The 27,762-nt window shown below is 35.1% G+C and overlaps 1 protein-coding gene and 1 pseudogene across 1 annotated transcript; one reads left to right on the forward strand and one right to left on the reverse strand.

The window, feature by feature from the left end:
* Window positions 1-8,690: 8,690 nt before the first annotated feature.
* LOC109680231 (putative protein FAM10A5) lies at window positions 8,691-17,689 on the reverse strand (annotated as a pseudogene).
* LOC109680232 (prolactin-like) lies at window positions 17,201-27,700 on the forward strand. The gene is made up of 6 exons (XM_074081730.1): window positions 17,201-17,229; window positions 19,481-19,593; window positions 22,421-22,596; window positions 24,044-24,151; window positions 25,105-25,284; window positions 27,373-27,700. The coding sequence occupies exons 2-6, from the start codon at window positions 19,566-19,568 to the stop codon at window positions 27,562-27,564; spliced, it is 684 nt and encodes a 227-aa protein (XP_073937831.1). The 5' UTR covers window positions 17,201-17,229; window positions 19,481-19,565; the 3' UTR covers window positions 27,565-27,700.
* The last annotated feature ends 62 nt before the right edge of the window (window positions 27,701-27,762 follow it).

The raw sequence follows: 27,762 nt of genomic DNA on the forward strand, positions 1-27,762 counted from the left end.
GTAAGAACTAAAAGAGAGGTAAGAAAAATGTATCTTCCGGCGGTTGTTCTGAAGTTTGAGAGAGTATTAGGTAAATATGCAAATAACTATACTTATGTCAAAGAGCCAGGAAGCATTAGGACTTGAGAAAAGGAAGATTGTCCAAAGTGGCACCATTGTGGGACCTTTGAGATAGAGTTTTGAAGGTTTAGAAGACTACTGATAGACCAAAACAGGAAGATAGCATATCTTCCACTTCTTCTACAATCATTTTTACAATGTAGGCTAAGCCTACATCTTGAACAAAAGAAACTGAGATGTTAATATATGTAGCATTCAAAGGAATCAGTAGATAATCAAGTTTGGACTAGACATTGTTTAAAAAGAAGGATTTATTATAAATTTATAAGAAATGTTCATTTTTAAAGACATTTGATACCTCATTAATATGCTACAGAGGATATTGTATGGCAACAATAGGGAAAACACGGGTCAGGATTGTTTTTGAATTGTGGGGGATAATATATGTCAATTTGGAGAGGTTCTGCTTATCCTATGAGACAAGAAAAAACAGCTCATTTTGTCATAAGAAAACAATACAGCAAGAATTGTAAAACAGTATTAATCTGGTTGAGGAAGTGTGGGGTTGATAGAAAAATGAGGGGTGAAAAACAAGTTAAAATACCATTATGACACTAAAATTATAATTGAGAGCTCTGGCAAGAGGAAGGAAGCAAAGAAGATGGGGCACATGAGTAAATCAAAGGGTTTTGTCTCTTGGAGGGAATGTATGTGGTAGACAGAACAGTCAAAGACATGCAGTAACTTGAGACTAGATCAGTAAAAATATGATGGTAAAGTCCAAGAGAGGAAGAAATAAAGTAATTTTTTGTACAATGGATATGAACTTTGTTTTCCTGTATTTCATTGGCTTTGTACCAGAAATCATTGAAAATGTCATTGCTTAAGGAAAACTGAAATGAGTACATTCAAAAATCTCTGTGAGAATATACAATATACCAGAAAAAAAGAATTTATATTGCCCTATAACAAGTGGTAAGTCACTTGTCTTTTTCAGTACTTTATTAAGATGTACAGTGCAAAGCCATTTCTTTACAGACATAGTCCTAATTTTAAAAAAAGGATCTATAAACAGTGTTTTCTTTCAACTTTTGTCTACTTTCTCTAAGAGTTTTTTTAACTCCTTTTGTTATAATTTGGCCCATTTTTGAAGCTTGGTCCCCAGAATTTGGCACTATTAGGAGATGGTAGAAAGTTTAGGAGGTGAGGCCTAGTGGAAGGTAGTTAGGGAACCAAAAAATAATGTGTGGTTCTGTCCCTTTGAGGGGATATTAAGACCTGGTCACCCCACACTCTCTCTGCCATGAGGTGAATAGTTGTCCTCTGCTAAGTGTTCCTACCATGAACACTTAAATAGCCACAAATCCAAAGCAATAGGGCCATGTGACCATTGACTGAAAGCATGAGCCAAAATACACCTTCCTCCATAAATTGATTACCTCAGGTATTTTGTCACTATCAATGCACCTTTCTTCCGAATACACTCCTGAGTATTTCTTCACATCTTGCTCTCAGCAAATGATCAGATAATTAAAACTTAAGTAAAAACATTTTAGAAACTTACACTACAATAACATTCCTATTTAATGACTCCTGAAACTAAAAAGCTTTTTGGAAGAAATGGGAGGCAATAATGGAGATTGAACTCTGGGCCTCTTGCTTGCTAGGAAAATCTTCTACCACTTGAGCCTTTTTTGCTTTTTTTTTTAGTTTGTTTTTCAGATACTTTGTTTTTCCTGCTTTTGCCCAGGTAAATTTCAGATTGTGATCCTCCAAACTCTATCTCCTTTACTACCCATAAAAGCTTTCTAATATCTTGAAAATTAAACCTCAACAGCAGAATGACTCCTTTCTAAGATATGTAGAAAATTTATAGTATGTAACCACGTTTGCCTCTGCCACTTAGAAATCTTTTCCACAATCACAACCTGTTTGAATAGTAAGTACAAGAAAATAAAATGAAGCAATAGATGACATTTAGAGAGTAATGCAAAAACAAGTAGAAAACAGATTTGCACTTGCATACCATATGAGTATGAAGGAATCAGGTGCAGCTAATTTGGGGTAGATCCTTCAATGAATGCTATGTATGAGTTCTCATTGAAAAGCATATTCCACTCAACACTTTAAAAATTATTTTGGAATCAAAGTCTCAGAATCATTCATCACATTTAATTGTATTAAGTCAAAAAAGTAGTATCTTTTGAATAAAAAAGTGTGGTTTTAAGAGTATATTCTAGTTAACATAACAGATTAAACAATTATCTCTAAATTTAGTTTTCACTTATGCTGAGAAAGAGAACAGAAAATGCCCTAACCTCTTAATGTTAACTGAAGAATAGGTCAGCAATAATTGCTAATAAGAGTCATTAAAAACCAAAATTTGGAGTACAATCCAGGACTCTGTTCTTGGCCATTCAACTAATATTTATCTTATTGTCACTTTATTCAGGCACTGTTATAGTTATTCAGTACATATTAACAAGCAAAGCAGATGGAGGGACCTGTGGACATGGATTTACATTTCATCTGGGAGCAGGCAGACAACCACAAGAAATATAAGTAGAAGTATATTGTCAAATATGCTAGCAAAAAAACAATATAGCAAGAAAAAAAATTTAAGCAGTATGGTGGAGAGAGGACACTGCTCTTACTGTTCAAGTTAGAAACCATAAGAAATACAACCACCAATATTGCCCTATCAATTCAGACATGCATGTGTTCTATTGTATTCCAGAATCAATTTTTCCTATGCAGTCAGATTTCTTTGTATACTTCCCAACATCAAGTGTGTTCTTCAAACTTATCCAAACATGAATATTTTGAACATTTGACCTCTGTTCATGTAACTGAAAGATTTTGTGAATTATTTGAGGTAAACTCCTCCATTAGGCACCATTTTTAAAACTGTACTTTGAAAATCCTCTACTATGTAAAGCACTATTTTCAACTTATTTTCATTTTATAGAACCCTGCCAGTGCCAAAAATTATGTAGAAATATAATACATATATTACTACTATGATAGTAGGGCATTTAAAACTCACACAAACTATAAGTGAAAAAAGATTAAAATAAATATAAAACAAAAAGTACATATTATAGTATTTCATTCCCAAAAAGATAAAGACATTCAATTTCAAGCTATCTAGAAATATGAATTCTGTATACACACATACTAATGCCATCCATGTTCATCAATCATAATCAAATAATTTATTTCACCTATAATTTAAATCAAAGCCCTTACACAGCCACAAGGAGTTGGGAATAAAATTATATTTATCACTCTTCATAGGCATATATAAAATTTTGTAAGCTCAATTAGTGACCATCATTAGCCTTTTAACTGTTCATCAACAGTTCATGTAATTCTCAAAAATAATCCAAATTTTACAGTAGATTCCTCTCTGCAAGGATTTAAATCTCAAGGAACAATGAAAGTTTACAAGTAGCCTACAAAAGTAAACAAAATTACAATCTTTCTCACTATACATTTGTAGAGATAACTAATGAAGAAATAAAACATACTTAAATTTGGAAGAAGCAAAAAGCATAGTCATTCCAAAAGAGATAATCATATTGTCTGGAATATTTTCTCAGCTTTTCATGGCTTCTGAACAAAGAATACTCTAAAACTGGCATCTCTTTCTGCCTGCTGAGGAGTCTTTTTACTTTCTCTCCACATATTCATTCATTACAGCTTCTTGCCTTGTTTACAACAGACCCTAGTCTTCCAGTTCATTCCTGAAGCCACAGAGTGCTGAGAGTGTACTTCAAGGGGTAGAATGGTTGGTAAATAGGCTCAAGTTATGGGCCAGAGCATGAGGGCTGGTGGAGAGGCTCAATTGGTAGAACACCTACCTAGCAAATGTGAGACCCTGAATTCAAAAGTTAGTACCCCAATTTTTTAAAAAAGTGACTTTTGATGATGGCAAGATAACAGTGGAGTAACATAACTCACCATATTCCTCACAGATTGCAAGAATAAACAGCAATTCACTCACCTAATTCCCTGCATAACTTCTAAGATAGTAAGTACCAGAAGCAAAGTAGTTTTGAATCCATCAATAACCCACAAGTGTACTGGTAACTGTAGGCAAAGCAGAAAAATGGGACTGTGGGCTTGTCTGACAGGAGACCACATGGCACAGCATCTTCAGAGCAACCCATGCTCTGACTCTTAATTTGTGGAGAATCCAGCATAAAAACAGAAATCAATGGGCACAGCCTTATACAACCCCCTCTGAGACAAGTTAGACCTCTTACCTTGGATAGGACATAACTTTTAGCCACTGCTGGGAAATTGCAGCAGTGGGAAGGGCAGAACAATTCAGCAACTTCCAATCTGGAAGCTGCTCATGAATTGGCAGAATTAATATTCTGAAAACAGCTATACTATCAAAATCAATCTATATGCTCAATTCAATCCTCATTAAAATTCCCATGACATTCATATAAAGAATGGAATTCTTCATAAAGAAGAATTAAATAATGTAATTTGCAGTTAAATGGATGGAACTGGGGATCATCATATTAAGCTAAGCAAGGTTCAGATAGACAAAGGTCACTAGTTTCCTCATATTGGAATCTAAACCTAAGAGATAAATGTGTATACAAATAAATATATGATCATATATATTATACACACATATATATTTATAGCTTGTTTGTAACATGAGACTCTTTGAGGAGATTATGGGAGGTGGGAAAGGAAAAGAAAATGATGGTGAATAGCACTGAAACAAATTGCATGTATAACGAAGGCCCTAAAACCATCTGAATAATGGGGCATAGGAGGGATAGGGAAAGACAAAGCAATAGAAAGGATTAATCTGATTAAAGTACAATATATTCATGGGTGAAATACCATGGTGAAACCCTTTCAAACAAAGAATATACACCAAAAAATGAAGGACAGGAATGTAAAACAGGTCCTGTTCAAAGATGGGTACTAGTGAGAGAGAAGATGGTCAGTGGAGACAATGAATGAATGTGAATTTGGTCACTGTATTTTGCATTTTTGTTTGAAAACAGAACAATAAAATCTGATGAAATTGTTTTAAGAATGTAGGGAGGGGGGATTAGCAAGAATGATGGACGGGTGACTTTAACCAAGGTCCATCACAAGCATATATGGAAATCCCACATTGAAATGCCCTGTACATCAAATATATGCTAATGAAATGTTTTTTAAAAAGAAGGAATGGAAGAATAAAGGCAAAATTCAATCTAATGACCATTAAAAATTAAAGTTTTCATAATAAATATTGATATACACTTGACAATAAATATTGTACATACTTGGAAAAAAAGGTAGAAACATGTTTGTCCCTAGTCTTCAACCTGAAGGTTACAAGAAGCAACCATAGCAGTTCTCTGATCACTGGTAAGAAGAAACTAAGCTGGTGTGGACCCAAGGACTGGAAGAGCTACAAAGAAACACCCTCAGAACAATGTAACCACCCAAACACCCAAAAGAACAAGGCAACCCAGGCCCAGCATTTCTTACAATCTAACACCAAAAGGCACCCTGCATAGAGCCAAACCTCCCAGAACTGAACAACTGGCAAACCAAATTCAACAACATATTATAAAGATCATACACATGATCATGTGGGTTTTTTCCCTAGAATGAAGCGATAGTTCAACACATACAAAACATTAAATGCATACAGCAAATTAACAGAAGCAAAGAAAAAGGCACATGATCATCTTAATATGTAGGAAAAAACTGAACAAAATTCAACATCCTTTCACAATAAGTATTCTGATGAAACTAGGAATAGACTGTTCCTCAACATGATAAAGACTATATATGAAAAGGCTATTGACTGCATCACCGTAAATGGGAAAAAATTGAAACTACTATAAAGTCAGAAATGAAATAAGGGTGTCCACTCTGTCCACTCTTTTTCAACACAGTCCTGGAATACCTACCCAGAGCAATGAGACAGGAACAAGGATTTGAAATAGGAAATGAAGACTCAAACTATCCCTATTTGCAAGTGATGTAATCTTATATTTAAAAAACAAGGAAAACTACACCAAAAAACTCTTAGGCATCATAAACACTCAGCAAAGTAGCAGGATAAAAATCAGTTTACCAAAAGAAGGAACCTTGCTATATACCAATGATAAACAGTCTGAGAAAAAATATAAGAAAACAATTCCATTTACAATAGCCTCAAAAATTAAAATACCTGAGGATAAACTTAATAAAGTAAGTCAAAGATCTCCACAATGAAAACTATAAACTATTAATAAAAGAAATCAGTAAGACTACAGAAGATGGAAAGATCTCATACAACATTGATTGGTAGAATCAATATTGTGGAAATGGCTATATTACCAAAGCAATCTACATGTTCAATGCAATCCCCATCAAAATTCCATTGACATTCATCACCAAGATTGAAAAATAAACCCGAAAATTCAGGTGGAAGCACAAAAGACCTTGAATAGTCAAGGCAAACAGAGCAGCACTGGAGGTGTCACATTCCCTGACTTCAAACTACACTACAGAGCCATCGCTTCAAAACAACATAGCACTGGCACAAAAACAGACATGAACACCAATGGAGCAGAATAGAAGACCCAGATAAGAATCCACATCTATGCCCACCTGATTTTTGACAAAGGGGCCCAAAATATATGATGGAGAAACGGCCTATTCAGTAAATGTTCCTGTGAAAGCTGAATATCTGAGAACAGAAAACTGAAACTAAATCTATGTCCCTCACCCGTACAAATATCAAGTCAGAGTAGATTAAGTACTTTAAGATAAGGCCTGAAATTTTGAAACAATTTCAGGAAGTAGTGGAAATATATTGAAGCATATAGGCATAATCAATGACTTCATAAATAGACCTCTAATGGATCAGCAAATAAGAGAAAGGATGAACAAATGGGAATGCATAACAGAAAATATTGGAGTGGCATATTCAATGTTTTGAAGAAAAAATAAAATCACAAAATTTTACTTCTAAAAGTTGGAAATAAAAATACAATTTTTCTTGGTGGAATTGAGTTTGAACTCAGGGCAGCTTCTCTCTCTAAAACCACACCTCTGGTCCAGTTTGCTCTTCTTCTTTTAGAGATGCAGTCCTCATGAACTATTGGGTCAGGCTGGCCTTGAACCCTGATCCTCCAATCTCAGCCTCCCAAGTTGTTAGGATTAAAGGCATGAGACACTAGCACACAGCAAATTCAACTTGTATAGCTTGAAAAACTATATCTCAAAGAAAAAAGCAAAGTGAAGACATTTTGAATTTTTAAAACGTGACCATTTGTCATATGCAAACCTGTAGTATGAGACATGCTAAAAGGTTTTAGATTAATGGGAAACAATACAAGAGGTAAGCATGGGCCTCTTAGAAGGAATAGACAACAGTAGAAAAGGCAATTATTTCAGACTGCATTCTCTGATGCATTCTATACAATACATATGACTATTTAAAGCAAAATCATAACTTTGTTTTGAAAGTTATGTAACATATGTACGTGTACATATATAACAATAAAGGATGAGGGAATTATATGAACCTGTATGGTTGCAAAGCTTCCACATTTTAAATGGAATACAATATTATTAATGCTAAAAGTTTGCACAAAGTTATGAGTATATATTTTAATCTCAAGAGCAACTACTAAAATTTTAGGAGAACTTAATATTCACTTTCTAGACAGTGACTATCATTTTAATCAAATCTAATGAAGTAGATAAATTTACTTGCGATGGAATAATCACTGACGTTGCACTCTAATTAAGCCTGTTCCACAATGCATTTTTCAGTGTGTTTAGTTTGTGTTTTTATTATCATGTATGTGTGATGGTAATTATAATAGTTTAAGGGAATGTTAAAGGAAATTTAGTCACAACAATCACTAGACCTCTAGTTTGAATTCCCTAATGAGAAAATCTTTCACTCTTTCACATAAAAGTGTATACAAAAATATTCATCACAGTATTATTTATATTGAGAATAGAAATGGATGCAATCTCTTCTTCACTTTATGTGGAAAAGAAATGAAATATTCTTCTGATATACAAGACATGAACACAGATAAGTAATCCAATTCTACTATAACATAACAAAAATTTATCCCTTCAACACTGAAAAATTTAAATGCAACTGTAAGATTTAATTGCAACTATGAGATTTAAAAGATTTAAAAAACCATTTTAAAAAACAAAAATGCCTTCCTAACCAATATCCAACTGAAACTTAACATACTTAAATGAGTTTTATTTGCTTCCCACTAATAAACTTCTATTTCACTCACACTAGAGGAATGCATGTTCCGTGCATATCATCCTTGCCTGATAATCCAAAAAGAAATCTCAAAATAATTAGTAAAGAAAATGGAGGAATCAACACCCTTTTAATTTGTTTTAAATATTTTCAAGGTTTAAAAAGTAAAGTTTGTAACTCTTTGTGGAAAAACATTATCTTAATGAATACTTAAAGGCAAAACACTATGAAATGCTTAGCTGTATTCCCTGCACAGGGGTAGGGCTTATCTTCAAAGCACCTCACCATTCCTGAGAAGGTCAGAGATACACTACTGTGACATCCACTAAGCGTCCTAGGTTGGTTTTCCTTCAGTAAGGACTTTGTCACATGGGCTTTATGCTTGACCTCCAAATTTGATTGAAATTTACTGATAAGATTCACAGCTTTTGGGTTACTCTGCTATTTTCACATATTTGTGAGTTCTGGGTCACACCCTTGAGGCCACAATACCTTTGATCCAGCATGCTGCAAGAACTTGTGGATGACCAAGAATTTCATTGTACGCAGGCACTCCTGACATTTCAGGCATATCCCTACCATTCCAGTCATTCCTCAGGAAAGCATCCTGAAAAGTGCCATACTGATATTCTGACTGTCCTCTGGCTTCTTCCTCACTCAGGGCCCTCTAATACACTTCTTGAGCTTTCTTGATCCTTTCTGTTCTTTCTTTAAAGAAAGAACACTTTTCTGGGCCCTTGTTAGACTGCTTTCAGCATTGCACTAGCATTATCATCACAATCCAGTTACAAGTGAGGGCAAGATCTATGGCTGCTTTTTCCCAATGTCCAGAAATCTGTGTGATCGCCCTTGCCACTTGTAAGGCTGAGCTGAATGAAGATTTATTTCAATGGCTCTGTCACAGTCTCAAATAGCAATATTCGGCTTCCATAATTTGTTGAAGACACTGGCTGTCTTGGCATACAGTTTGGCCAAGCAAGGATATAGCTTGATGACATGTATGAACAAGTAAATGTCTTTGTGTAATTCACCACCATTCAAGACTTCAATGCCAGCCTCTTTCTTTTCATTGGCTTGACCCATCATCTCTTCAGCTATCACTACATTTTCTTCTCCCATTTCTTTGGGCCGTCAGTGTCTGGTTCAATTGCACCTCATTCATCCATTTCTACATCACTTTCCTCACTCATGATTCATCTGTCTTTATGTTTTCCTCTGTCCTGTTAATATTTTATATTCCCTGATATTCTCTCCATGTTCTCCACCCACTCCCTCAGGAAGCACATCTCCTCAGTGTGCAATATGCTCAGATGCTGCTTACACATTTTCACTAAGGCCTGAAACGTGTTCACTTCTTCAGGGTCCGTGGTGGGTAGGTTGTGGGCAATGACTGGGTTGCCTTTGGCAAGATTCCAGGCCTGGGCAATGGATTAATGACTTGATACATAAATGGGAAGCATACAATGGGGTATTATGAAATAATTGGTAACAGCAGAGTAGATGTAAGCATACCAATGTGAAAGAATTTTCTACATATAACTAAATGATAAAAAAGTGAACAAAGAACAAATTAAGTTCTCTTACAACTTCAAGAAAAATCAAAATGTACACAAACATAACAGTGATATGCATATTACATTAACACATACAAATACATAGAAATATATTAGAATGGTTGTTTGTGACTAATTAAAATGGTCTTTTGGGGAAAATAAAGGGAGTGAGAAGGGAAAAGAACATATAGATAGATGAAAGAAAGAGAAGAGAAGGGAGGGAGAGAGAGAGAGATGGAAGGAGGGAGGGAGAGAGGAAGGGAGGAAAGAAGGAGAATATTTTCAATGCCAAACATAGGTGTCAAGTCAGAATATCAGTATCTACCCATATCCACAAAACCAAATGAAATGCAAATCATGGGATTTAAAACTTTTGACTTGTACCTTATCATTGCCTAGTGATCTGGACCAAAGTTTAGCAAACAATAGTTTGAAAACAAAAGTCAACTTGCCACCTGTTTATGTATAACCCATGAGTAAAGAAAACATTTTAAACAACTAAATTTTAAGTAACCATATAAGTCATATCTAATATTCCTGGATTTTTTTCCTTTAGACTAACAAAGCACAAAATATTTAATATGGTATTTTATAAAAAAGTTTGCTGATCCTTGATGCAGATTATTGAAAGATAAAATAATTCTTTTCTACTCTTTTCTTTGCAAGACTTGTAATGAAAGTTATGAGAAATGATTTAGGAACAGTTTTTGCAGAGGCCACAGAAGAAATCTGTCACTGAATGGCAAACCCTACAGCAGACTATGGAGAAATGTGCTATTGTTTGAGGATAAAACACTAGATTAAGGTAGATATAAAAAAATTCCTCTGAGGAAAACTTAAGGAATAAACATAATAGCACTACAGCACAAACATTAAGCAGATTATGTTGTTCAAAATAGACATAACAGATCTTCCATTACTCAGATTTTCTTAAAATATGATGTTTACACCATTCCCAGTGACAAGTAGGATCTATTCCCCTCCTTGAATCTAACCATGCCAGTGACCATGAAGACAATGATGCCATTCACTACCAATCTAGGTCATAAAAGGTGGTAGACTTCACTTCTCATTTTCTTGAATTGATTTCCCTTAGAACTCAGCCTCCATGTGGTAAGGAAACCAAGAACACATGGACAGGCCTTGAGTAATAGTTCTGCTGAACAACTCCCAAAGAGGTCCCAGCTGTCACTTGGCATCAACTATCAGACATCTTGTTAGAAAACTTTCAGGATGCCTTTAGCCCTAACCACTACTCAGCTACAGTTTACATAAAAAACTCCAAGCAGGACTTATAAGTGAAAATAGCAAATTGATTATTGTGATTGTGGTTTTATTTTGGTTTGTGTAACAATCACTAGTGAGAAAAACGATTCATAGTCTCTTTTACTGGAGACTAAAAGAATATTCCAACATTATTCAATGTATCACCAAGTCAATGCTCTGCTGAGAAGCCACTGCTACAAATGGCTACTTGGTCTACGTGATTTCATGATACCTTGGCAGAAGGAGATATCTTGGGAAGTTGCTGGCTATAGCTGATTTGTGGACCTTTCTGAGCAGAAAGAAATGTGGAGGAATCAGGAATTTCACAGACCACGACAAATATTTATTAAAGCTGCTACTCATTATTTTTTGAATATGAAATATCTTCCCAAAGATTCACTTGTTAAAGACTTGGTCCATGGCACAATGTTCACATGTGGAGATTGGAGAAGTGCTTGGAACATGAGGTCTCTTCCTTCCTCAAAGTTTTAATGCATTGATTAATTTACAGTTTGGGTGAATTATTGGAAAAAGTTGGAAAATTTGAGGACAGGGCCTAATTGGAGGAAGTAGGTCACTGGGAAATTCTCTTCAGTGCTAGTCCTCATTGGACTCCTTTCCTTGGATTCTCATTGCTTCCCTACTGTCATGTGGTGACCAGTTGTGCTTTATCATGCCCTCTCCACCATGATGTTCTGCCTCCCCAGTACTACAAAAATGGAGCCAGCTGACTACCCACAGTCTGAAACCTATGAAACAAAATACATTCCTCCTTCCTTACATTGTCTTTCTAGGTATTTTTTCCCACAGATGAAAAACTGACTAAAGTAACTATTTTTCATAATCCTTTAGGTACAGTCTCAATGAGCCACAAATGGAGCTAATAATATAACACAAATCTCCTTGTCTTTTGCAATGATTTATACATATATCTACATAACAACAATGGCATATATTTTTTTCTGAAGAACAGTCACATCTCTTCAAAATATTGGAGTCTCTCTCACATTACCCTCTCTAAAAAGACAAGACTGAAGATATAAAGTTGTAATTTTCAGTTGCAATGAAACCAAATAGCTCTAATATTGTCCTTGCATGTGTTGCAAGAGAGATACATGTAATGAAGTCTTTCATAATACCACAAAACATTTTTGCTTTTATCTTTTGGATGGTAAGGTTTACCCTGCTTGAAATAACATTGCAATAAACTACAAGTCAAGACTTTTAAGTTTCTGGAATTTTTTTTAACTGGGACAAACTCTGACATTTTCACAAAGCCTATGGTCTTAATTATGAAATCTGGCTACTTAGGATAAAGACAGAGGAAATGACCACTAAAAATAAAGACTTCCACTCTATCATCATTGTTTGGAACATGAAGGAATTTGACATATAAAAGTTAGCAATGATTTCATGAACAATTGTATGGGCCTTCAAAATCTATCAAACAATTTGAATGCTTTTAGTTCTGGAATTTTCTAACATGAAACAAAATGTTAATTATTCTGAACAAACTAAAAAGCAGATTGTTATACTTGGTTAGTAAATGTCCTACAAATACACACATATTAGAGACATGGCCCCCATGGTACCACCATTAGGTCTTGTTGGAAACATAAAAGTCAGGGTCCAGTGGGAGGTCTGAAGGCCATTGGGTGTGCCCTTAATGGAGACAGTGGAATCTGGCCCCTTCCTCTTTCTTGCTTCCTGCCACTAAGTGACCAGGTTGTCTACCATTCACTCCTGCCATGATGTGCCAATCAATCACAGATAAAAACTCCAGAACTGTGAGCCAAGATACAGTATCTAATACTTTGAAGTATCCAATAGGTAGCTGGCAGCTAGACAGGGTTGGTAGCATCTTCTTGGATACTACAGGTAAAGCTCTGGCACCGAAGAAGCTAGCCAAAAGGGGAATACAGGGCTGTTGGCCAAAATATAAAATAAAATAAAAACATTAACGCAGGTTATGACTCAAGGAATTACTTAGATTTAACAAGTAAACAATCATTGGTGACCATTAGAAGAAATTTAAAAAGACAAAACATAGTACATAAATTATTTATGTATCCTTGTTGCCATGAGTTCTACATTTTTAGAAACTGTAGCATTTTCATTAAGGAAGCCAAATATACACACGTACTTTCTTCTGATATTGTATCTTGGATAATTTCCCTGGCATTTTTTCAAATCTATATACTATATTTTTATATTCTATTATTTGATGCAAAAAGGTGACTGAAAGTTTTGTCTCCACTGTTGATGGTATACAATAACACAAACTACTATATTTTAAGCACTTTTACTTATCAATAGATGTATTTCACTAGCAAGTTTCAATGATTTGCTTAATGTCATGGTTTTTATACCTTCACATATCTTATCACCTTGTGAATCAGGTTTTCTCAACAGAGCTATCACTGATATCTGGGTAGCAGAATATTTTCTATCAAGGTTGGCACTATGTGTTGTAGGGTGTTTAACAGCACATCTGGCCTCTACCACCAGATTCCAGTAGTACTCCAGTTGCGATACTCAAAAATATCTTTACACATTGGCAAAGGTCCTCAAGGACACGATATATGCATGTTGTGTCATAAACGCCAGAAGAAAAATTAAAATTACCTCAAACTTGAAGATAGATAAAATAAAGAAGATATAAGTAAAATAAAAGCCCTGTTCCACCAGGAAGGAAAGCTAATTAGATGTCACTTAATGCTTAAAGTAAGAACCTTTAGTATAGAATTCATGTACTAAAAATACCATTAAAACTTTAACATCATTTGAGCCATTTATTTAGCTGCTTGACAGAAATCAGTTATCAGCTCACAGTTCTATCAAGGCATTAAATCAAAATAGGAAAACAAGTGAAGTTTTCTAAGTGAAAACAGATAAGTCCATCCTTATTGAACTTTTACATTGCTCTAACAGAAGGCACAGTTTTAATAAAGTAAAACATTCACAAAAGAATACATACAAACATTAAGGGGAAGGTGATGATATGTGTAGTAGATAGAAAAATAGGACAACTGTGACTTTTCACATAAAATATGCCTTTTGAATTATTTAGATATTGCACTATCTTGTTCACAGGACATGAGGGGCTCTGAGTCAGCAAGAAAGCACACGATAAATTTACATTAAAACACATAAGGTCTTTGCAGTCACATAAATCCATTGGCCTCTAATGAATAAACACAACTCTGATTTTCTCAGGTTATCCACAAAACTGACAACACTTCAAAATTTAAGATTAAGTTATCACTTGCCAGTTCTTCATTTTTCCTTTGGAAGGAATGTATATTAATTGTCAAAGGGGTTTCATTGTGATATTTCCATACCCGCATGGACTTTGATCAAATTTATCTGCATCCTTTACTCTTTCTCTTTAAAACAACTTGAACAGGTTTCAGTACTCTATTTTCATACATGAGAATGAAGTACTTTGAGCATGTTTACCTCTTTCACCTTCTCCTTTCATCCTCCCCTGTTTGCTCATTCCCAACTCCAAAATTTCCTTCCTTTTACACACTTGTCATTGTTTTTTTTTTCTTTAGGTCTAAATTATACATATAAAAGACAAATAGGAAATATGTGTCTTTTGCACTCTGACATAATATAATTAACATGACAATTTCCAGCATATGACATAATTTCATTCCTCCTTATGGTTAAATAATAGTCCCTTATAGATAGATAGATGATAGATAGATAGATAGATAGATAGATAGATGATAGATAGATAGATAGATAGATAATCACATTTTCTTTATCCATTCATTAGTTAACAGACACGCCAGGTAACTCCAGGTACGGGCAATTGTGAATAGTCCTACTATATGGATGTGAAAGTATCTCTATTTTATGCTGACTAATATCCTTCAGATATAACCCAACAGTGGTATAGCAGGATGATATAATACTTCATCCTTTAGATTATTTTATTGGTGGTACTGGGTTTTGAACTCTGGGTCTCATCCTTGTTAGGCAGGCACTAAGTGCTTGTGTACTCCCCCCAACCCTTTTTCGTGTTGGGTATTTTCAAGTCAGGACCTCCTGAACTATTTTCCCTAGCTGGCCTCAAACCTTGGTCCTTCTGATCTCTGACTCCCAAGTAACTAGGTTTACAGTCATGAGCCACTGATGCCTGGCCATCTTTTAGATTTAGAGGAACTCTATTCTTATTTCCATAGTGGCTACACTAATTTACATGCCCACCAACAGCACAGAAGTGCTCATTTGTCCTCACACACTCACCAACATTTCCTCTTTGTTTCCTTAATGATTGGCATTCTGACTGGGGTAATATGAAATCTCAATGTTGTTTTGATTTGCATTTCCTTGATGGCTAAGGATGTTGAATATTTGTTCATGTATTTATGGGCCATTTGTACTTCCTTTGAGAAGTATTTCTGCCATTGATTTGCCCACTTACTAACTGCATTGGTTATTTTTTTTTTTGGTGTTCAATTGTTGGAGCTCCTTATATATTCCAGGTATTAATTCTTTATCTGATGAAAAGCTGAGAAAGATTTTCTCCCATTCTGTGTGTTGCCTCTTAATTCTGATCACTGTTTCCTTTATTGTGCAGAAATTTCTTATTTGGATATAATTCCATTTGTCAATTCTGCTCTTATCTCCTGAGCCATTGGTGTCCTATTCAAAAGGAGTTACCTATGACTGTTACTTCAAATGCTTCCCTATGTTTTTCTATAATAGTTTCAAAATCTCAGGCCTTAAACTTAGATATTTTGGATTGATTTTATACAAGGTTAAAGAAGAGAGCTCTATGTTCAGTCTTCTACATGTGGATTTCCAGTTTTCCCAGCACCGTGTGTTGAAGTGGCAGTCTTTTCTCCAGCTATGTTTTTTGGCACCGTTGCCAACAATCAAATGGCTGTGGCTTTTCAGGCTTATTTCTGGATATTTTATTCTATTCCATTGGTCTACTGGTCTATTTCTTTGCCAGTATCATGCAGTTTTTGTTACTATGGCTCTATAGTATAATTTTAAGTCAGCATTGATTAGGATTGCATTGGCTGTTTGGGGTCTTTTGAGATTCTTTATGAATTTTACAGTTGGTTTTTCTTTTTCTAAAAAAATGACCTTGGAATTTCTCTATGAATTCCAATGAGATTGAGCTTGGTTCTGGTAGTACAGACATTTTCAAAATATTAATTCTGCTTATCCATGAACATAAGAACTCTTTTTGTCTTCTAGAGTATTCTTCGATTTTCTTCAAGGTTTTATAATTTTCATTATAGAGGTCTTTCAAATATTCATTAGGTTTATTATTAGATATTAATTTTTGAAGCTTCTCTGAATGGTATTATTTTCTTTATCAGTCTGCATATTTTTGTGTAGGAGTCAAATAAAATATAGGAAATTATGTGAATTTTCTCATATTGGCTAAGACTTGATATATGTCCTAAGATATGATGGATTTCAGAGGAAGTTCCATGGGCTGCTGAGAAAATTACTTTACTAGTCTGTGACTTTCAGAGAACTGAGAGCATTACCATCTAGAATTATTGTTGAAAAATAAAATTCTTTTAAGTATCTTTTGCAGTGCAGGTGTAGTGATCATGAATTGCCCTGGTTTCTATTTATTATGGAGTATTAGGAAGAGTTCTTCTTTCTCCTTTGATTATGTAGAATATTTTTTCTAGGTACAGTAAGCTAGGTTGGCAGCTACCTTCTTTCAGGGCTTGAAATAGATTATTCCATGTCTTCTTTGCCTTTCAAGTTCTGTTGAGAAATCTGCTGTGCCTCTGATAGGTTTGCCTTTCAAGGTGATTTTGGACATCTGTCTTGCACCCTTCAATACACTTTCCTCATTCTGGATGTCTAATGACCTAACTATAATATGAAGTGAGAAGGATGTTTTCTGGCAAAGGGTGTCCAAAAAGCCTCTGCCCCACTTAGCAACCAACACAGATGGTCTGAAGACAGAGCCTGGAGGCTGAATATCATGCTGGTCATTTGTTTTCATGTGACCCTGAGGTGACTGGACTTGGTCTTTATAAGGCAGCATGTGGCCTGCAACCAGTATATCCTTCACTGCAGTGGATCCCACTTGCTTCTCTGCAGGACCAGGTAAGACTCTCTTCCCTCTCCTTGACCATCTTTCATGGCCTTTGTTCACCAATATTCTCTGACAGGGTATCCCTCTACTCTCTGAGCCATGACTATTTCTTGTTCTCAAGCCTCTAGAGTACCTTGATCCCAACCAATAGTCTAAATCAACTCTTTCTCAAGAAGTCATCTTACTATGGCAGACTGAGATGAGGGGAATGACAAACTGTCTTCCTTCACAAGGGCTAGCCTTTTACACCAGAACAGTCATTGTCTTCCAAATCCCTTCATTGGATTTAAGGAGGTGTGGGCTTATCTTGCAGCAAGACTTTCCAGTTTGTTATCATGTCTCTTTGACTTACCTTGTGATTGGGTCTTCAGCTTGCCCTTTGACTCCCAGGAAGCCAGGGATGGGCTTGAAACTGTTTGCTGCTTTTCTCTGTTGCTTAGTTTTCTTTGTGCTTTTCTGATGTTCTGACATCCCTTTTGTGATTCCCAATGCTTTTTTCCTCCTTCTGTCTTCAGAACATAGTCTTTCTTGTGTAAGCTTACTCTCTCAAAATGAGAGTCAAAATGGTTGATGCTTCTGATCCACCATCTTGCCTCTGCCTCCATCACTGTCAATCATTACAGTATATTTGCTTACACATAAGTTTCTTCAGGGAAAGAGTAAATTAGGACAACTTGAACATCTCTACTATACAGATCTGCTTTTAATAATTCTGACTTTCCTTGTCTAGGTTGAAAAATGGAATGAGTTTATAGAATCACAAATCCACTTTTAGATTGATACAGCCTATCAATCATCACAGTGATGCTTATGATTCAAAACCTAGCATTGCTTAAGCTAACACAATGAGAAAAAATAGTTCCTCAGATGCGTTATTCTTTGTTAAGATTCTTTGTTAAGTGCTCCATATCAGCACTTAGATAATTGTTAAAGCGCATGGTGGCGCTAACAGTTTCAGAAAAAGCAAATACCATGGGAAGGGATTACTTTTTTAATTTTCTCATCTGTCAGTCTTCTCTCAAAGACAGTAAAAGTGAAAGTTTTTGCCTGATATAGATGCATGAACTTAAAAATTATAGGAAGTCATCAATGATCCATTCTTATTCATATAATCATTTCATTTAGGAATTGTCTAAGAGGTAATAGAACTTCTGAGCCAATAGAAAAAGATTGTTTTTGTCATCTTGCCCCAGAGTGAGCTAAAGTCAAGGAAAGTAGATGGGGCATAAGTTAGTTAGTAACAGTTTATGAACCAACAGGAAAGAGTAAATAATTGCCTAGAATTGAAGTTTATTACATGCTGTATTACGATCTTTTTAAATATATATATGTACAATGTATGCATTTGCCCTGAAAAACTACTATTTTTTTCTTCAAAATAAATTCTCTAGGGTCAGGGTTGATAGCTTGCTTATCTTAGATGTGGGTAAACATCAATAAGTATAAATGTTTCATTTCCTAGTCTTCCTCACATCCATCCAAATTTGTCTTGAAACAATATCCTTCTTGCATCTAATTTTACTGTAGATGAATGATTTCTTCCATACACTGTATTTTTAGTATCTCTGCACCTTTGTCTCTTAAACTGTGCACTGGGATAATGATACAACTTCATATACATAAAAGAGATAAACTTACAACTTTATGTGTGTATATATATGTATATATATTTATATACACTATAGATATATGTTTAAAACAAAGGAAATATTAGAGGTAAACAAAGAAGAGAATACATTTGATAAAATGAAATATGATACAGATACTTTGTCAATTTTAAAATGGACTAAATAGAATTTGTAAAAGCAAGTAAGAACAAGGATATTCATTCAGAGCATAATAGGAATTTATTCTGTATCTTCTGGTATATAGTACATAAATTTTCTCTCAATTCACTTAACAAACTTAAGTGAAAAATTTTACCACTGACCATACATGAGACAATGTTAAGTGAAATATAATGCTATAAGTTCAAGAAACTTCAGAGAACTAAAGGTAAATTTTAAGGTAATTGGTTCTATAGTTTTATAAGTCTTCTATGCCAAACTACTCTAAAGAGCTCACCTTCATCAGTTTTCTTATTTCCTTCCACTATAATTAATCAACATCCTTCATTTCTGGCTAGTATGTCTTCCTAAATATGAATAAGAAATAAAATAGCATTTGGTGTTTGAAATTATGGGGGAAATCTTAATGATGGAAATGGGTTGCTGGCAAGGGGAGGAGAATGTCTGATTAAATATATTCATGAACATGTCAAAGGTTTATAGGCCAACATCTTCACAGGAGAACATTGTACAACTCCCAGGTCTTCTCTGTGAAGTGTGTTCCTGCCACAACCACCACCATGGACAGCAAGCAGTCATCATGGAAAGGTATGTGCAACTGCTCATGGGCTTTGTGAACAATCTGGTGTTTGAGGGAAACTAATGGGAAATTTTAAGTAAAAACAAGAAGTTTAAGGCACACAGGATTTATAAGAACCTTCTAATCATTATTCTAGAAAGCAATTGTACAAGGGCACAATGAAATAGATCAGTCGTTCTTGAATAAGGGATCCTCCTTTTCCCAGAGACATTTTGCATTGTCTTAATTGAGGTAAGGCAGGAAAAGGGAAGATAATACTGGTGTCCAATAAATAGAAACCAGGGAGGCTGATAAACATCCTCCAATGCATTCTTCAAGGACAGCTCCCAGAACACGGAATAACCCAACTCAAAAGACCAATGATTCTGAGATCAAGAACTATACTAGAATAAGACCTCAAGAGTTATGTGTCCAAACTGTCATACATCAGAAGAAAAAAGTTAACACTTTCTGGCTCCCAGATCTCTTATGTGAATTATGCCATTTGAATCAACCTGATGACACAATTTTGAGTCATAATGCAGACAATGATAACACATATGTATCTCATACTGTTTTGTCAATTTGCTTCAAGCCAAATGACATTTCACAAGGAAAAACACGCAAGGGCTAATAGATAACCTATACTTTCTTGGTGATATTTTCTTTTGTGTTTTCATTTTTTTCTTTTTGTTTATCTTGGCAGTACTGGGGTTTGAATTCAGGGCCTCATACTTGAAAGGCAGGCGCTCCACCCCTTGGAGCACTGCTCCACACCTTAGTGACATTTGAAAGAAAATAAATTACTAACAACAACAAAATTTGTTTTATGAAATGAAAAATAGAAATATTTATCTATTTTATCTCATCTTAGACTACGAAAATCCCACAGATTATAAACACAAAGGAAAAATGTTCTAGGCATTAAAGAACATTCAGTTAGGAATTTCCTAGAGTACTAATCTGCATTCTCTATTTTCAAAGCACAATTCTTTTTTTTTTTATTCATATGTGCATACAATGCTTGGGTCATTTCTCCCCCCTCCTCCACCACCTCCCTTACCACCCACTCCACCCCCTTCCTATCCCGACCCCACCCCCTCCATACCCGGCAGAAACTTTTTTGCCCTTATCTCTAATTTTGTTGAAGAGAGAGTATAGCAATAATAGGAAGGAACAAGGGTTTTAGCTAGTTGAGATAAGGATAGCTATACAGGGAGTTGACACCTAAAAAATTAGGTAGCATTTGTTGCCATCAATGCAGAGAAACAAAAGCAGATACTTTAAAAGCAACTGAGGCCAATAGGAGAAGGGGACCAGGAAATAGAAAAAAGGTTATATCAAAAAGAATTAACCTAGAAGGTAACACACATGCACAGGAAATTAATGTGAGCACAATTCTTTTATACATGTAGACAAAACATCCATTCACCTACATTACACAACTATAACATACTTTCAACAAATTTTAGAATAGTTTTTTGAAAACTGAAAGAGCTGTAATGTGAATTATCTCACAAAATTATTTTAATTTTGTACCTAACAATTTGTTTAGTTACATTATAAACCAAACAACATTTAAGTATATTTATACTTACTTGGGGTAATAGGAGTTAAGTTTTTATTTCACACATGAGTCTTTAACATTACATTATTTTATCTTAGTCATTTCCAATTGCATCTCTCAAAGGTTCTATGGAACTGAGAAACACATTTTATATCAGAAGTTCTTGGAATTATGTCACTATGTTAAAGAGTGATATTATTTGTCACATATGAACTGTTTCTCTCCTTTTGACAGTGGAAATTATTGATATGTTAAAGATTGTTACCTGTCCATCTGCTGACACAGTAATGTGATGATAAAACCACCACTGATTATTGTCAAGATTTTTAAAGTGTGTGATAGAGTAGGAAAACAGAATAAAATAAAGTTACATAGGGCCTCTGTTCCCACATAATCAAAGCAAAGTGTTGTTCTTTAAAAGTAATAGTAACAGCCTCTACACACTGATCTCAGGAATAATAACATGGTCCCTGATACACATGCAAAGTGAGGGCCCACAGGTGTGTATGATGTGACAAGCTTAAGACAAAGACCAGGGTGTTGGTGTTCTGCCTCCCCAACCTGCTAATAAAGGAAGGGGAATAATTTAACCTCCCTAAGCCTTCTATTTCATCAGTGTAATTTAGTGATGATTATTAAGGCCCAGTCATTTCACAGGAGTATTTTAAAGCTCAAATTTAGAAAGAAAAAAATCTGATGCTTTTAGCAAAGTAGCAGACAAATGTGTGGATTATTACAGTGAGTTAAAAAACCCAGGCTATGACATCATTTTTATGATAGGATTCTTTTCATAATCCATATTAGCAATCAAGCAACCATGAGTTTATTCTTGTCAGGCATGAAGATAAAACACACTGATGAACTGCCTTGTCTTTGTCACATTAGTGACTGAAATGCAAATATCAGACGTTGGCTTAAATAATTAAAAACTCTGACCACCAAAATTCCGCAGAGACACCCAACATTAAATTATATTCAGAGAATGACTTAAATACCCTGCTTCAGAATTAATTTAGGCTCAAAATATTTACAAACTATACAAATCCTTCGGGAAGCAATACAGAAATGCAGGAAGTCACCCACTTCTCAAACTACATATCTGTACAAATATAATTATATATCTAAATTGACACAGTGGAAGGTGTTGCTTCTTCTCCCACCCCAGCTATACTAGCAATTCCTGTAGAAAAGGACAGTGCTGAGGGAGGAAGTTTCCCACAGCAGAATTACATCTGATAACCTCGGCAGAATAGATCATCTCAAAGTGGGTTGTGTTTTTGTTTACACAGGATCACTCCTGCTGCTGCTGGTGTTAAACCTCCTTCTCTGCAAGAATGTGGCTGCCAGCCCTGCCTGTGCAGGTGGGGCTGCGAACTGCCGCTTGAGCCTCCAAGACCTGTTCACCCGTGCAGTCGCCCTGTCTGACAACATCTATAAAGTTGCTGAAGACACATTCAGGGACTTTGTAAGTATCCCACTCATTGCTTCATCCCAAAGAAGCCTTCATGCCAATGACATGACTGTATGCAATTTAATAAAGAAAGCCTCATGAACCAAATTGCAAATAATATGCCTTAATAAGTAAAAGAAGGCATCATATAATAAAAGGTGAGAAAAGGAGAAAACCCCAAATTTCATGAAACCTCAAAGAGTCTCAAAGAATGCAATGATTTTTGTACATTTTATGAAATTTCTCTTATTTCTATTTTTTTTTTTAATTTAAACACCAGGAGTAAAGCCTTTTTTAGGTAAGAAGAAGAGCATCGATACTTTTTGTTCTTAGAAGCCAGCAACCTGGGCAATCTGTATTTGGCATACTGTTGATATTCAATAAACGAGAATTGCATTGCAGTGAATTGGGTGGATGGAATAGAGTTAGGCTGAACTGAAGCCATGTCAGTAGGGGGAAAAAACCAAACCAAAAACAAATGGTTTTTCAGAAATCCCAAAATGCTAGGAATCATTGTTTTAAGATTTCCACTGCAAGAAATGATAATTACAGCACAAAAGCTGGTTTACAATTGGAAACAGGGTTTTTCTTCCTGATGAAGGTACTTTGAAACCTATAATTTAGTATTCTAAGTCAGTCTTGGGGCCCACAAAAGATTAGGGCTTCAGTATATCATTGGGCCTCCAGAGAAAGTGACTCAATATTTGCAATAAATATATATTCATAAAATTATTTTCACTCACTAGTTTTTCTTTTATTCCTCATTTTTGACTGACCATCTTTTATCTTTCACATCTTCCTAGTAATCCCTTTAAATATTCATAACATTTGTCAAATATTAGTTTTAAATCATAGTTACTTTTTTTCCATTTTTAATCTGTTCACTTCTTAATATTTCCCAAAATGTTATGCTCTGTTACTTTCAACTTATTTTGTCAGAACCAGTAATAGTTATTTTGAATTCATGATAAACATGATGAGGTACAGCTATGTGTATTCAGAGGTAATTGAAAGAAAAATTGTAATTTTATAATGTCTACTTAAAAGAAGCATATCTGTTGGACACACAAGAAATGAAAGTTTAAATGGAAAAACATAGATATATATGTACTTTGGTGTTTGGTATTTAAAACACTTGATGGTTTGTAGTTTGGCAGCATTTAGTGTTTGCTTTTCAAGTAGCAACCAGTAGGAAAGATGAAAGGAAGGTTGTGACAATACGGGAATAGTAAAGAAGAGAAGAAGTTCAAAGGTTTGTAGAGTTAGATGTAAACAATGAGATTACAAACTAATTGCAAAAAAGGTAGGCAAAAGGACTTGTTTGTTAATTCCCTAGGTTCAATATTATGCAGTGCTCTTTTGAGAAAATTACACATCTACCAACTGTATGAATATTCTGCTAATGGATTAGCTTATTCAATTCCCAAGCTATAACTAATTGAATTTTCTATATCATTTCTAGCAAAAAAAATATGCCACTGGCCAGGAGTTCATTTCCAGGGCCATCAACAGCTGCCACACTTCAGTGATTCCTACTCCAGCAGACAAGGACCAAGCCCTAAATACCAAGGTAAGTCTTAAGCCTAGGTTTTTCACCAAAACAGTTCAGGCAGCATTCTGGGGTTGCTGTACTATAAATTATCAGAGTCACTAAAATAAGTATAGTAATCACATGTGCAGAGAAAAATGGAGGAAAAGAATGCAATCTAAGAATATTTACATTATGTAGCTGATAAATTATAAGTAAAAACAAATACTAAGTAAGCTTGCAGTAGATCTATAAATTGTGCATGCAGAGGACAACATTTCACCCAATGCTTTCAACCTTTGATGGCATATATCATTCTGTAGGAATGTGTCAGGTGAGTTGAACATCCATGAGTAAATATCCACATAGGATAGATGTAAGAAATGCAAATGCAGTTATGTAATCCTCCTCCATTGAGAGCACATTACATCCCTGATCACTGAATGATTTGAGCCCTCTTGTCTAGATTTTCAAGACTCTTCTGATTCTACTTCTGCTTCTCTAACACTTACTTCCTCATTCATCCCTTACTCTTCACCTCATGCTGCATCTTAACCCAACAAGCAGGTCCTACAAAATATTATGCTTCTTGCAGCAGCAAATCTAGTCTCTGTTTTGATGACAACAAAATCTACATATCAAACTAGCTCCAATTTTTTATTGTTCTTCTATCCCTTCTGAAATGATGCCATAAATAGTCTAAACATAGTTTAAAGAAAACATCATACACATATTTATACATTTTTTCCACATACAAACATATGTATATACATATACCTCCACAAATATAGTCAGTTCTTTAAATAAACCAGTTTTGTAACTTTAACTAAAACTTACATTTTGCATAACTAAAAATTATACTATTTAGAGAAAGTTTTTACATACACATAGGAATAACAAAGAGATATTTTAGTTCAACTTTTCCACAAATATACATGTTACCAACCCTGCTGTTTTTCACTTCCTTTAATGTGATGTTCAATGTGGTTGATCAGTCTGGAACACTTCTGAATGCGGTCCGAGGCTTATTGCGCTCCTGGGAAGACCCTCTGCAGCACCTGACCACCACAGAGAGGGATATGAAAGAATTCCCAGTGGATATGATTAGAAGAGTCCAAGAGATTGAGTATAAAACCCATCAACTTCGAGAGGGCGTGGAGAAGATAATCAAACAGGTGAGCAATCTTTGATACTTCATTGATTTTCTCATCAATGAAAGAGGCAACCTTTGTATGGGAAATGGGTTTAAAACCTCACTTTGCTAAAACAAATTTAGGCATCCCATGGTGTAGGTGACTAGGCCAAGCTTTAGTCATCCATAGTGTTAGGTCCTGATGTACTTCAATTTTAGTATTAGCTTTCTGTATTTGACAGGTGCAGCCTTTCCTACACTGTCCACAAATCCACCAAAGGCTTCCTCTTTCCTGGGGAGTGGGGTTAAATATTTTCCAGAGAATAGATTATGCAAGATAAATGCTTTCTTCAAAGTATCTCAGGATACATGCATTGAAAGGCTGCTCAGATTCTGTCTCCATTTAATTCACCAGAGGATTAGAGTAGGAAGAAAAAAAGGAGAAAATCAAAATCACACTGAACTGTAGCTCCCACCCTGCCCCATCACTGAGGAAAGACTGAAAAAAGGAAACCATAGCTTCAATGTTGTCTCACAATAATAGATGTAACAAAAGGAAGAGTGTGTCTTTCTGGAATGTTCCTTATTTCATAATATCTAGAAAAATATTTCATCCAAAGTTTGTTTGGCTTGGGGATCCAAACTAAACCCATATCATTATAAATAATCATTCCAAATAATAAATATTTAGATTAAATTAATATTTTCAGTATGTATCTCCATTCAGATAGGATAATTTCAACTTTAGTGAGATTCCAGCTTTCTGAAATTTTCAGAAATAATGTGTCATCTAAAGGAAAACATATGGCTATAAGAATAATAGCAGAAGCAATTTTATACTTCTTTTTGTGTACTAAGTACATGGTATCATGTGCCATTTTTGTCATTTTCATGGGAGAAGACTACAAATCTGAGCAAAAACACAACAAATACAAAGAGCACATTAACCCAGCAATCTATGAAATAAACACCTTGATTTTCAATTTTTCTTTATTAGAATAAGCTTACTACCTAATGTAGCTAATTTGTTCCATAATGCTTTATATTTCTGTTCCTTTTTTCCTCCCACTTCTATATTTAATTATGTTGATGTCATTATACCTTGCATAGTAAATATTCTCAAAAATTTTCTCAACAAAAAGTTCATCAAATATAAAAATCTTAAATCCAGACAACACACATACACACTTTAAATTCTGATAGGTAATCCGATATATAAAAAAGGAGCTAACTCTGAGAGAGAAAGTTCTGCAAATCAAGTTCTATAATTATCTCAGACTGGTACCTAGTAGACTCTGTAATTCAGATATCCTTAAAGATACCAAGATAGTTCCTTTTGTCTAAGATCTCTGAAGATTCCCAACTGGCTAAGGCCTACACAGTTCACAGGTACACACTGTGGTTCTCTCTCAAGCTCTTTGGTAGGTTCTTTTTGTTATTCTAGTCATGCCTTAGCACACAGTCCTCACCACTGAGGTGTTTCTGAAAGTACCATCCTTTGCCCACCACCTCCCACCCCAGATACTAAAAAGAAAACAGCTATTCTTTATAGAAATTTGGAATGTAATTTTACTGATTGAAATGAAAGACTCCTTGACTACTTCAGTAGATCTTCACTATACTCATCATCAGATTATCTGCATCTTAATGAATTCGGTGCAGTCCTCATTGTTTATAACATTTCAGTACATAAATTCTCTGAACAATGGATTCAGTTCTAAGGAAGGAAAAGATAAATGGTGAACTACCAGAAAGACTAAAGTGCAGAGGCCATGCTAAGGACAAGATTTGGGAAATGTAAAAGTCACTCAAGTAAGACAACAGATAGTAGCTCATCCATTGTCCCTTGGACAAAGCCAAGTGTATTTTGTAACAGCAACTTCCTGTTTTTCCAACTATCTACTCCTATAAGAACATAATTTATCTGTTATATCTCATATGCCAGAAAACTTATACATATGTCCTACTTTTAGATTTATGACACGCTGATCCAGAAACACAAAAATCCATGCCTTTGGCATATGTTTTCCATTCCTATATCATCTTCAATCATAATTCAACAATTAAAAGGAACAGGTATAAACAAATACTAACAGTATGAATAATAAGTGACTATCTTTTTGGTGGCTAGGTTGAACCTGGAGTTGTAAACGATGACATCTTTGCTGCCTGGTCTGAACTTTCATCACTGCAGAAGGGTGACAAAAACTCTCGCCTTGTTGGATTTTATAACCTGTTTCACTGCCTACGCAGGGATACAAATAAGGTTGACAACTTCCTCAAGATCCTGAAGTGCAAAATTGTCCATGAAGGCAGCTGCTAATCCCACATCCATCCCCTCTATGTCTGAGATGGCTCGCATGGATGTACCTCTTGACAAGCTTCTTTTAGTTTTACAACTTTTTAATGTGTGCTTGGGTGTAATGGGTCTCTTCATAAACAAATAAAAACTGACTCTTTACAAGTGTAAAAATCAAAAAAGGCAATTTGCCAAAGTTTCTTTTTTTTCATTTAATGGGAA

Source organism: Castor canadensis, chromosome 8 (genome assembly GCF_047511655.1).
Source record: "Castor canadensis chromosome 8, mCasCan1.hap1v2, whole genome shotgun sequence".
Lineage (NCBI taxonomy): Eukaryota > Metazoa > Chordata > Mammalia > Rodentia > Castoridae > Castor > Castor canadensis.

Coding starts and splice junctions, on each gene's coding strand:
- LOC109680232 (XM_074081730.1), top strand. CDS start 19,566: ATGGACAGCAAGCAGTCATCATGGAAAG. Junction 22,597..24,043: donor AAGACACATTCAGGGACTTT/GTAAGTATCCCA, acceptor TATCATTTCTAG/CAAAAAAAATATGCCACTGG. Junction 24,152..25,104: donor ACCAAGCCCTAAATACCAAG/GTAAGTCTTAAG, acceptor GTGGTTGATCAG/TCTGGAACACTTCTGAATGC.